This window comes from Seriola lalandi, unplaced genomic scaffold (assembly GCF_002814215.2).
Source record: "Seriola lalandi dorsalis isolate HSWRI2012SDOR001 ecotype SW California unplaced genomic scaffold, Sedor1 jcf7180002053823, whole genome shotgun sequence".
NCBI classification, from domain to species: Eukaryota; Metazoa; Chordata; class Actinopteri; order Carangiformes; family Carangidae; genus Seriola; species Seriola lalandi.
In genome coordinates this window covers 62,403-75,602 of record NW_019524376.1, presented here as the reverse complement: position 1 = coordinate 75,602, position 13,200 = coordinate 62,403, and the positions used below count along the sequence as shown (strand labels likewise).

The following is a 13,200-nucleotide window of genomic DNA, read 5'->3' as shown; positions in this document are numbered from 1 at the left end:
GCCATAAACTAAAGCTCAGTCAGTCCTGGATGACCGTAGTCATCCCCAGTTCAGTGAGATCTGGATCCAAGACCAATAGACTCAAAAACTAATAATAAAGATTACCTTTAACCTTGAATTGTTTCTGTAAGTTTGGCGACTTAGACTTCACTCTGTACTTAAACCCATCTTGATTTGGGACTTGTTGTTGAATAGGGACTTACCTGTTCTGACTTGGGACTCAGCCTGACTTGAGAGAGAGAGAATTACTTGTGACTTTTAAAACAGTGACTTTGCCCCTCCTCCGTCTTGCTTCAATTTGCGTAGTGACTTTATTTGGTGGTGACTGACAGATGGTGATTCTTAAAGGAGCTATATATTGTACATATACAGTAGGTTGACAGTTTCTTCAGCAGAACAAAACACAGCGGGACACTTGCCTCGGCTGTTGTGATGTTGCTGAATAGCAGAATTAATATTACAGTGCAAACATTACGACCTAAAACTGTGGAACACACTACCTCTAGATATCGGAGAAGCCAGCTGACTAAATATTTTTAAAACATAACTTAAAACTTATCTTAGCCTGTATCGAGCTCTGAAAAGTTTAGGGCTCTTTGCCTCTTTGCTCCACACTTATGCACTGCTCAGAACTTATTTCCTCTATGTACGTCATGGTTTGCCTTAAGGACTCTTTGAGTTTGGACCTTTGTATTATGTTTGGACTTTTTAAATTAGTTTGGTCATGGTCATTTCCTGTTTTATTTTGAAGTAGCTCTCCTTGTGTGTCTCTTGTTTTTAGTTTTTTTGTAGTTATAAGGGAGCCAAATGCAGACCATCCAAGAGTAGGTGAAATCGATGATTTGTTAAGTGAAAGGAAAACAGAAACTTACGAAAACCAAGAACCCAAAATACACCAGCAAGGAACTAAAAACCAGACAATCCAAGAATGAAAGAAAACATTAGAGAACACCGAACGGGAACACTGGAGTACAACCGGGGGAAAACAAGATGAACAGAGACTATAGTCACAAGTTAAGCAAAGGCAATTGAACACAGGTGAACACATTAGGGCGGGGCACACAATCAAACTGGAGGGAAATAGGACGAGGAAGAGAGGAAGTAAAAAACAATGAGAGACAGCTATTTCAAAATAAAACAGGAAATGACCGTGACCAATCTAATTTAAAAAGTCCCAACATAATACAAAAGTCCAAACACAAAGAGTCCTTAAGGCAAACCATGACAATTTATTTATTACATTTTTCATGTCTTTTCATGTGATACATTTGGTGCATATCATTTCTTTATCGTAAAGCACTTTGCGCTGCATTCCTTGTATGAAAGGTGCTACACAAATAAAGTGTATTACTATTATTAAAATGTGACTGTCAGCATATTGGTAGAACTTATTTTAAAACTATCTCTATTTTAAGTATGCACAGGTACAAACTGTCTAGATTGACATTAAAATAAGAACTAATGTAAAAGAGGAAAAGGAAGAAAAAACACTGAAATAGTTTAAATTTCCATCTTTCACTTCCTGTGGGTTTAGAAACGATAACACAGCAGCAACGACAGATCAGACAACATCTTCAGCAGGGTTGATTAGATGCTCTGTTGTATAGCAAACATTTCTTTTACGCTTCGTCGCGACTGTAGTGTTACCTAAAGAACTGTTCCATGTCACCTCACACTACTACATGTCAAACTTTTGATGGTTTCCACTGGTTTCTACATCCTCCATCATCACGCCACAAGTGTTTTGCATAATGTCCTTTGCAGAAAAAAAAAAAAGGTCAGACATGATGTTACTTCAGTTTCCCAGAACACACATCAGGGGTGTGTGGTAAATTAGTTATGGTACAAAATATAAAAGCTGAAACACATACAGTAACAGAAGTAACGTTCAAGAACGGAAATTTATTTCAGCATCGGGAGTAGTGCATTCATACAAAGTAACAGTTTCTAAATTACATCATTCTAGAAAACAATACATCTGTTAAGACACAACAACACAACAGTATTTAGCTTGATAGATTAGCAAAGTGTAAAAGCATAAACAGTACACTTAAAGTATCTCAGTCAATCGCATAATAATTAATGTGAGATGCGAATGGCAGGGGAAGGCTATTCAGTCCACTGACCATTGACCAAGTACTGTACTTAATGGACTCTAATGGCATAAGAGAGACATGATAGAAACAGTACAGATCAATATAACTGCATTATGGACTGCATGCGTTGGGGCTGTCACACACAGGATAGTTAAAAAGTGCACACACGAGAAGGAAAATAACATCAATTTATAGTAAATATTGGCTGATGCTGCCTGTTGATTAGGGCATCTCCATTTAAAAAAAAAAAGATTATTACACAGAGTGGACACGTTGACCTCACAGTGCTGTACCACAAGAGTTTAGGTCATTTAACCGACTCTGTCACTCTATCTTTATCTCCTCTATTCACTCGGCTTAGCACAAGCCGTCGCAGCTGTGAGCGGAAAGTTAATACTTGCAAAATATGTGCATTCTGAAAATGAAAAGGGGAAGAGGAACATGTTTTTCTCTTCTTTTTTTTTTCCTTGTGGGTCACTTAGAGACAGGCTGAGGGGAAGGGTGGTGGTGGAGGTGGGGGGGTGCTCTGTAGCAAAAATAGCTATGCAGTGACAGCAATGCCAGGAAAGTGAAATAACTATAAATACCAGAATAGCATGTGAATGGTGTGTGAAGAGTATGGGAGAGGAAAACGAAGGTTTTAGGCTCTAAGACAAATGCAAGATCATTACTGGCTTTGACACTTTTCATTTCTTTAGAAAGGGGGAACCATGATGATGATGGTGCTGTTTCCTGCGGAGCGATGACATTAGTGATGGCTGTGTTGCTGTAGCTGTGCTGAACAGTGCACAGCTGAGAGGAGACATGATTCACGCTGTCATTTGAATCTGACTGTTTATATTTTCAGTTAGTACAACTCAATGTTCAGTTACTACACTGGTCTTCAGTCTGCCATATTCAGGGTGGCCGCTCGAGTTGTGTGTTGTCAAAATGGGTGTTGTGTGTGTTGCACAATGTGTGACTTTTTCAGGCCGACTGTGCCTCAGTTCTTCTTCACCAATCAGCCGAAAGCTGCTAAACAGAATGATAATGCACATCCACAGCTTGCTCTATAGATCATTCTGGTTATTGTTATTGTTTTAGATTTAGTGACTCCATGGAAACAGAATTTGTATTTGTATCACGAATGTATTCAAATTTTTCTTAGCAGGATTTAGGCTTATACCAGTAACTGCAAACTCTGACATGATGTAAGTTTTAGCAACGACGGCCTTAAAGGGCTGAGACATTATTAGATCTCTGCAGGTAAACAAAGCCATCATTGGGAGTCTCCATTGTGTGTATTTGTTGTTAAAACTGCTTAATTGTGATTACAATAATGAAGTAGTATAAGATCTCCTCATGGCATCAGATAGAGGGCGCTGTGTTAAGTGAAGGAATTAATGAGAATCTAATGGGGGAAAAAAATGACTGCCAACCTACAAATACTTATTGTCTCAGCCATGTTATAACTTGTTTATAGATATAATCTCTTTTTCCCATCCTTCATCTTTTTTATTTACCTCCTCCTGTTTAGGCTCACAAAAGGAAGCTGGACGCTGTTACAGAGTGCACCGGGCCGAAGGCAGCGAAAAATCCAGATGTTTCAAAATGCCAAGAGGAAAGTTTAAAGCTGCTTTAATCTATATTTTTATACAAAAGCTGCTACACTCAAAATTATAGTATCAACAGTAGATCAAATGACTACATGTACTCTCCATATGGTGGACAGACAGAGAATTATCATCATCCCCCTGAGCTCTAAGGAGATGTTTAGCATCCTCTTAGTCACTGTTTTGATTTTATGGCCTGCAACTTCACTGTTTTAACCACTGTACACTAGACAGTCAATGATAGCGACCAGCTGCTAAACACAGTGGAGCATTTTTTAGCTAAAGAGCTGAATATGTCCCTCTGCAGTTGGTGGAGACCAAGAGCTAAAGGGGCAAGAGTCATTATTGGACCAACATTCATCAGGTGGCCAGAAACACAACTCCCAATTAATGCTAAAGTTGCTCCATATCCACTGGATGTGTACATTTTCCACTGTTTGCTAATTTGTTAGCTGCATCAGCTTTATAAGCTGATATATAAGTGTAGTGTTTCTGTTTTTCAGCTTGTTGTACTGCCCCCTAGTGGCCAAAAACATCAGTTAATGGAGGTCTAAGTGAGATCACCAGGTCATTGTACCATCATCCTCTTTAGCTCGGGCTCTTCTCCTCAGTTCTGACCATGATCTTGATTTTCCTTTCGTGCTGGATGTCTGTGAGGAAGAGAAGGAAATTGTTCCAAACAGCTTCTTTTGGTGAGGGAGCAACAGTGCCAAGAAGGAAGTCGTACACATACTAGCACCTGTAAAGTTTTATGGGCAGGAGTACTGACTCCCTGGAAGAATACTTCAGCACATTGCTCCCTGCAAAACCAAAACTTGATTTTTTTTTACACTTTGGTTTTTGTACAACCTTAACAAACAAGATATAAGGTGTGAAATAATGCTGGTAGATGGATTATGTTACCTTTGAACAAAGCAGAACCAGAAGAAAATCTTAATCTGCAAAGCTTTAGAAATGTGATTTGATTTGTAAACCGCACACAAGAGGGAGAGAAAGAAAGGGAGAAGAGAAGGAGGACACCCCAAAGACAAGGAATGTAAACAGATGCTTACTGTCTGTGTCTGAGTCCCTGTTGCTTTCTGTCTCCACAGATGTCCTCTTCCTCTTTCTGCCCTGAATGCTTTCTTGGCCTGACGCACTCCCGTCTTCGCCCTGCTCTTCTGAGCTGCTCTCTCGCTCGTCTGCTGGTGAAGACGACTGTGACGGGGCAGAGGAAACATAAGAGCTCACAATAGAGAAGAACCTTTGCTTTAAAAATGGTGAAAATGAATGAGGAAATACAAGCTAACACAGTCTCCTCTGTATCTGACCTTACCTTGCCATTCAATGATAAGGCTTCTTGCTTTTGCAGAGCAGAATTCAGAGTCTCCAGGACTACTACTGTTACAGAAACACAGCACAGCTAAGTAGTATTTATCTGTGCACAGTGAATATATGGATATATGGTGCATCACATGGTGTCAATTTAAAACAGGTTTTACTACAAAGTGACACAATAAGATAATTTGAGAGTCGGTGCAAACATGTGACTTTGTTTCCCTGTGAACTGATGTTTTCAATGTGTATCACTTCTACGCTCTCTCTCTCTCACACACACACACACACACACACACACACACACACACACACACACACACACACACAGGTACATATAAATCAAAGTTCTTTACCTGGTCGTAATGATATAGTGAGGACAGGCACCTTCTTTTCGCTGCTTTGGTCCGTCTTTCCATTCACCTCCTCTTTCTGCTCCTGATCTTTGGTTACCTGCTGCGATGAGACATCACACTGTAAATCCTGATTGTCACCCCCATGTGTTTGGCTTTTAATGTAATCGTCAGAAAACTTAAAAGTACCTTGTGGTTATGATCCCCGGTAGGCTCCTCCTCTTGTTGGTCGATCGGTGGTGTAGAGGAAGATGAAGATGAGGGCTGTGCGACATGTGAAGGTGATGATACTGGTACTTGTGCATATGTATTTGTCTTCACATCTTTGTCAGGGCTCTTCTGTACTATCTCTCCAACTTGTACGGCTGAGGGTGAATCATCTCTTGGTGTTTGGTTGGATTTGGACTTTCCTCGATCCGATAGGTCCAGAGGCCCCTCGTAGATCTCCTTAAGCTCTTCTCCAGAGACCATTTCCGCTTTAGTTGGCTGAATTTCTTTTTTGTCCGGGGGGGTTATTTGACTCTCTACATGCTCTGACAGACTCCTCAACCTGAACACTACAGTTGGATCTTTTACCGGGGGCTGAGGACTGCTTTGTTTGGACCAGGGAGACCCGAAAACCTGCTTTCTAGAATTGGTATGCTGGCTAATTGGGATGAGGTTGGGAAAGCGTGGCACATTCAGTTTGGAAGAAGGTTGCATCAGCTGGCTGGTGCCTGCAGCAGCCACAGAAACCCAGTCAGAGGATTCGGATAATGGCCAGGGGAGAGTAACAGGGCTGCTCTTGATTGGTTGAGGACGGCAGGGAACGGGAGTGTGGAGCACGTGTCTGTTGGAGTTGACTTCTCCACTGGTTGAGGAGGAAGAATTCTTAGGAAGGAGCGCTTGAGGGGGGATGGAGGATCGTTGGTCCAGTCGTTCAATACTCTGACTTCTAAGTTAGGAGAAACAGAGGTCAGAGAGGGAGAGGTCAAAATCTCCATACAGGTCATTAGACCATAGTGACATCTAGACACATGGTGTGTAGAAACTGAATGATACATCTCCATGTTTAGTTTACACACACTAATGACTAAGTGAACCCATCCCAGACAATCTGAAAGGTTTGGATGCTTCAGAACATAGTAGCAGATCATATATGTATCTTGGCTCTACACCATCAGTGGTTTATAAACCAATGGTAGTATCTGTTGGTCTTAAGATAAAGCCAATTTTTCTATGTCCAGCTGAGACATAGGTCCTTTAATTTGGATTTATTCTTATAGTGATGCTGATGTTGTAATTTACAAAATTTACATCTAAGTTCGTGACAACACCAAGAGTTATGACTTTGTTTGTCGTCTTTAATATGAACAATTTGCAATTATCATTTATATACTCTCATACACTGACACAACAGCACGTCCTATGTTGGTTTGTCTCACCTCCTCTCTCGGGTTACACTGTGTTCTGTCTTCCAGGATGGTAATGTGAGAGTCGACAGTGGTACAGACTTGTACGGCTCCTGAGAGAATGGAGAATAAAATAACATAAATTACTATACATAAGTAATAGTTTGACATCTTGGGGGAAAAAAACATGTTTTTTCCGAGAGCGGTGGAAGCTAAATATGAAGCTACAGACGGGAGAGAGTTAGCTTAGCTCAGCATAAAGAGCAGAAACATGTAAAACAGTTAACAAACATCTGTCGGATGGAATTTTAATTGTTTTTCTTAAAGAATAAACAAAACTGAGACGTAACATGTTAATAAATGAGCTCTACAGGTGCTAGTGTGCAAATGAGGACAAAACCAGGCTAGCTGTTTTCGCCCTTTTCCCCCACTTTTAATGCTAAGCTAAGCTAACCCTCTCAGCTACACCTCCATATTTAACAGACAGATATGAGTGGTGTTGATCTTCTTATCTAACTCTCAACAAGAAAGCAAATAAGAACATTTTACAAAATGTAAGACTACCGAAATGTTTATGAGGGTGAACTGATTTGGAAACTTACAAAGTGGCTCCTGTTCATCCCTCTCAACTGTCTGTGTTTAGTTTCTGTTTGATCAGAAGCAGAAAACATGAACTTCCATGAGCACAAGCTCATGACAATCAACAAACAAACAAGCAAAAGGTTTTCCTCCACCCAGCTCTTCTTCGGACTCACCCTCTCTTCTTTGGTCTCTCTCGGTTTTCACTGCAGTGTCACCATCTGATGGCTGGTTGCTGGCCCTGCTGGTTGCCTCGGCGATGAGGGCCACAGGGACAGAGCAGGGTGAAAGGTCAGGCGAGCTGTTTGGTTGTTTGACCTCTGTGACGCTGCTGCTGTTTGAGGAGTGGTCGCTGTGACTTCTGCCACACCATACACACACACACACACACACACACACACACACACACACACACACACACACACGCAAATATATAGTGGTCACACATTTGTTGCATTGAATGCTACAATGAGAAATATGTTGAATAATAACAAAAATATTGAGAAAAAATTAGAAAAAAAGGTTGTTTAAAGCCTCAAACACCTTTTACTCACTCAAGTGCTGTTCTTAAATTCCTGATTTCATCTCTAAGTCTTTTGTTCTCCTTCTTCAGGTTGTTCATCTCTCCCGCTACAACACAGACCACAAATCAGGATCAGTGCACTTCACAGCAAAGTTGCCTTTGGTGGAGAGGGAACTCATAGACAGGAGGTTGAAAGAAAGTTGCGAGAAGCAAACACCAAATCTCAGAAGACAGAGAAGGGATAAGAAAATTGATTAAAAAATGTGAGTTTTTTAGTAGAGATGCAAAACTGACAGGAAATATGACACAAGAGACAAGTGGCGGATGATGAATGGATGGATGGTTGGATTGCTGATTAGAGAGACATGAAGAGAATACCCAGTATAGAGATGTGCTGGAGGCTCTGTATCTGTGAGGCTTCAAACTCGTGCTGTCTTCTTGTAGCCACCTCCTGGGTCACTGTACATCTGTCACACAGTCCCGCTCTCAGCCTGCACAGGCAGCAGAAATCCACACAACGTCACGAACACTACTAACAACTATACTGATTAGAAAACACTCTTAAGGACCTGGATTGCTGCAATAAACTAAAGGGTTTCGCTGCTACAGTCTTGGTCTGAAGCTTACAGTGGAAAACTTCAGGTAAATATGTAAAACCAATATTATTCAATCAGTTTGCTGACTTTATGACTCTTCTCTACTTATGCTACTCTTTCATTAGGTTTTATCCCCTTTGATAATTGTCAGCATTAGCAGCTGTTTACCCACCAGTCTTGCCAAGAGCTTCAATCATTGTTGCATTTACTAAATAAGAGGTTATAATACGCTCTCTGAGCAGCTACTTCTTCAGGGCAGATGGGCTACAGTGACTTGGTATGGGAAAATGATAAGATGGCAGACATTCACACATGCACACACTCTGTAATGCAAGACTAAAGCAGAACGTAGCATGAGTACCTGTTTTCCAGTGTTTTGATGTTGTCGGTGAGTAATCTGTGCTGTTCTTTCATCTGCTGGTTTCTGGTGAATAGTTCCTCCATCCGCTTTATATCGCTGTTTGTATGCATCATGCAAACACACAGGCACACACATGCACACACACACACACACACACACACACACACACACACACGAAGTGAAGAAATAATCCCAATCAGATAGTATAACAATATTTCTACAGAATAATACAACTTCTCTGGAACATTCATTTCAGGCAGTGAAGAATCAGACACAACTGGATTTCAATAAGGCTGCATGATCTTCTATTTCCTTTTCAAGGCTGCTGCATATTACTCTTCTCATATTTTATTACTGATTATTTATGTTTTGTTTGGAAACATTAACATGAAAGTCCCATCTAACTGAGAGCGCAGCTGTCATAAATTTGGTATAGTCAAGTGAACTTCAGGTACCTCAAAATTACTTAACTACTTACTGGAGTAAAGTTACCACTGACATTACGAGCCCCACAACACCTTCACCTTCAGTTGTTTTTACAAACAAAAATAGAAATGTGTTCATAGATTGAGGTGAATATTACAGTTACAATGCTCTTTTAATGTATTGTTTAAAAACATTTAAATATTAACATCAGTACAAAAAACTATGGTGTGTCTGTAATCAGTAGTAAATAATTAGCACAGTTGTGCTGAAGCTGAAAACATAATGTAATGTGGGATTACTGACAGGTATAACATACACAACATGTATATATTACCTAGCCACAATTTGCACATGTGGATGTAGATTGTTTTTCTTAATAAGCTAATCATTGAATTAATCTCCAGTTGTATCAAGAATCTAAAATGATCTTCTTCCTTTGCCCATTCATTAGTTGTTTTTTTTTACTTGTTCTACAGAGAAACAAAACAAAGATTTCTGACTAAGTACCAGACTGAATGACTTGTTGCAACACGAGCTTCCTTACTTGCTAATCATGACGTCAGCACCAGCCTCGTCCACAAAGACTTCAGGCCTGAGCAGAGCTCTCACAGTGGCTGAACATGTGTACGGCTAAACTTGAATATCTTGTCAGTGTTGTCTAAACATCTAGATAAATCATCTAGAGCGGTGAAGCATCCACTCACCAGCCTTTCTTGTTGGACAGCTCTTGGACTTTCACCTGCCAACCTGGAAGTCAAAAACACACAACCACAAATAACTGGTTGGGTGGAAGTGTGAAAAGTGAACTAATTTCTGCAAATTCTCTTAGATACTTATATTAAAGCCGCACTACATCCTGTGTCGCTGCTACCAATGGCTGCTGTTTTAATAATTTCCACGTACCATCCACCTCTCGCTCGTGGAGCTCCCGCAGTTTAAGGAGCAGGTCGTTGAAGCACTCCATTGCTGTAGTGGTCACCTTTGACCTTGAGTCTGGCTGTAGAAGAAAAGAGAGATACAGGAAGATGTAAAATTCTTGATGGACAGAATTAAATTGTACCAAATGCTTGTAAACTGAGTTTTACTTTTAGATGAGGTAGACGTGACTGCACTTAACACCTTAAATCCAGCACTTTTACAAAATAATAAAACTTCAAACTACGATGGAAATGAAAACATAGCAAATCAGTAAGTTGTTAAGTTCAGAGGCGTTATAGCCCGAGGTCTGTTGTGCATCAGAGAGCAAACTTTGCTGGCACAGCATTTCATAAGCCGCCCCTTCTACTCAAACGTGGGAGCAAATTTCGTTGTTATATTGAGGACGATTAAAACTAGCTAGACTGGTCCTGCCAGGTGTGAGAGTTAAGTTTACAGACTGTGTTTCAAGCGCATGAAGCAACAGCTTTTACAGTTTGTGCATGTGTGCACATACTTGTGCATCACATGGTGTCAATTTAAAACAGTGTTTACTGCAAAGGGACACAATAAGATTATTTGTTGATTGAGAGTCGGTGTAAACATGTGACTTTGTTGCCCTGCGAACTGATGTGTTTAATGTGTATCACTTCTACTCTACACACACACACACACACACACACACACACACACACACAAAATCACTTACAAGCACAAATACATGCATTGAATGCTATTAAGCATTTTGATCAGTGTGGATCGGGCTCTCTCGACATGTCAGGATATGTCAGACAAGTGGCTGTTCAGATCACTTCAGCAGAGCAAGAAAAGACCTGTCTGCCTTTATGTGGTTGCTCTGCTATCTCCAGATAATTATTCACACACACACACACACACACACACACACACACACACACACACACACACACACACTTATTTCTGTCTAGTTACATTTTATTTCCAATTTACAATACTCGTCCTTAAACTTTTTCACTACAGCCAAAATATTAATTATTAACTCTATGCCTGTAGTGTGATGCTACTACATGGTATTATCGCATTATGTGCAAATATGTTGTCCTGGATACCACACACCTATAGAGACATACAGGCTGTGCAGATAACACACTGGCAGCATACCTCACTGCTGCAGCTCTAATGTAAGCCCTTCACAAATAGAGACAGACTTGTTGTTTGAAACTTGAGTGCATAAGAGGAAGTTTTGGTGTTCAGACCTAATTCACTGCCATCACACAATATCACCTGATGCTGTTCTGAATAAAATGGAGCAGCCAGGGCCCTTAAATAGGAAGCTGTTCTCAAAGCTGGATTGACCATCAGTGGAGAGTGATGCTGAGTATACGTTCTTGTCATTCGTTTAGCTGTGACAGACACAGGAAACATGTATATTTTGAAAGGATTAAATAATGATTAATGACGCATTTTAATATTAAAACTAGTCTGGTGTGCTTCAGCTCCACCCTACACACACGCACACACACACACACACACACACACACATACACAAGCTTGTAAATACACTTCTTCTCTCTAACGTCATCAAAGTAAACCTCGAGAACATGTAAACGTGTGTTGTTTTTGTGTATTATGTTTGTTTCATTAAAAGCCTCCATATGTGTTATTATTGACAAGTAGCTTTATGTTTATATAGATTTGTTGTATATATATATATATATATATATACATATATATAGTAAATATAGCCCTGAATACACTGTATAACTATATAATAATATATTATTATAATAATATTGGGCAAGTATGATACCAGACCCCAAATTCCCTACACAAAGCCATCCATACACACACACACACACACACACACACACACACACACAATCATATGCACTAACATGACAGCGAAGGGCCATGATTGTTTCTTGTATGTCAGCTCAGGCCTTGCCCTAACTCCCAGCCACACATACCTGCACTCACTCTACCCACCTGTCAGCCAATCTACTCCGGCCCTAGGGTTAATAACTCAGAGCTTAATCAATGGTAACTCACCTCACACAGACTGATCCAGACGCTCACTGCCAGTGCACTGTGTTCGCCGCTGAGACTTCAGAGATGGGCCGAGTGATACAGAGACGGAGAGGGAGAGGAAGCACGATAATGAAGAGAAAGAGGAGAATGAGGTGAGGGAGAACGCCCCACACCCTCCCCTCTCTCATCTCTCCACCCCAGAAAACCGGTTGGGGCGGTTATCCCCTTGAGCAACACAAACACCGAGGCCTGGGCAAGTTCTCCCTTGATATTCCTGTTCTGCTGAAATCCCACATAACCGGCTAAACCGGGCGCATAAAGCCCTGAGGCGATAGAGAGACAAAACCGATTAGAGAAAAGAAATGTCCAGCCCAGAAGTCTGCAGTGGTGCGTTAGAATCAGAAGTTACATTTTCATTTGTTTAAATGATAATAAACTTTAAATATTGGGGTGATTCATAACCCTGAGAGCATGATGGTGTAACAAGCAGTATGAAAGACTCCTAAACTTTACTCCACCCAGCAACTATAGTGTCCATTGTTCTAATTTTCAACAAAGAACAACACTGTACATACAGTGTATACTGTATATTTAGACTGTCATATGTCTGAAATGAGCCATAAAGCAGCGACAGGGTGTGGTGGATCTGATGACTGCGATACCGGTATGTAAATTCACGAACAAACAACAGACAATTGCACTGGCACATGCTTTGTCTCTGAAAACCAGGTATGATGCATGTTCCATGTGAAAAATGCCATTTCCTGATTCCTTAACCAGATTCCTCACGACTGGCCTAATTTGGTCGAGGCAGCATCTTCATCTTTATTCTGCTAAAGACTACCACCCCCTGCTGCCATAGGTACCACAATATCTACACCTACAGTGTACGAGGGTTGACAATAGGAACATATGATTACATGTTTTTATTGTCATGTGTTCACTGATGCAAAGATATTTAAATTGACACAAATCCAACTGTAAATAGTGTGAGTGCGCTGGGTGACAGGAATGTTTCATCAACATGAGAAGAATTTAAGAGCTGAA

General features: G+C 40.6%; 1 protein-coding gene across 3 annotated transcripts; it reads right to left on the bottom strand.

The window, feature by feature from the left end:
* Window positions 1-1,882: 1,882 nt before the first annotated feature.
* On the bottom strand, window positions 1,883-12,284 carry rbbp8nl (RBBP8 N-terminal like). 3 transcript variants are annotated; one of them, XM_023401897.2, is made up of 15 exons: window positions 12,175-12,284; window positions 10,135-10,228; window positions 9,936-9,978; window positions 8,806-8,901; window positions 8,227-8,339; window positions 7,880-7,955; window positions 7,502-7,686; window positions 7,349-7,392; window positions 6,780-6,859; window positions 5,545-6,289; window positions 5,359-5,458; window positions 5,004-5,068; window positions 4,741-4,885; window positions 4,428-4,488; window positions 1,883-4,338 (listed from the first exon to the last, which is right to left on the bottom strand). In XM_023401897.2, the coding sequence occupies exons 2-15, from the start codon at window positions 10,193-10,195 to the stop codon at window positions 4,296-4,298; spliced, it is 1,857 nt and encodes a 618-aa protein (XP_023257665.1). In that variant the 5' UTR covers window positions 10,196-10,228; window positions 12,175-12,284; the 3' UTR covers window positions 1,883-4,295. The 3 variants fall into 3 exon arrangements, with proteins under 3 accessions (XP_023257665.1, XP_023257667.1, XP_023257669.1); XM_023401899.2 differs by having other exon boundaries at window positions 5,004-5,065; XM_023401901.2 differs by lacking the exon at window positions 4,428-4,488.
* Window positions 12,285-13,200: the final 916 nt, after the last annotated feature.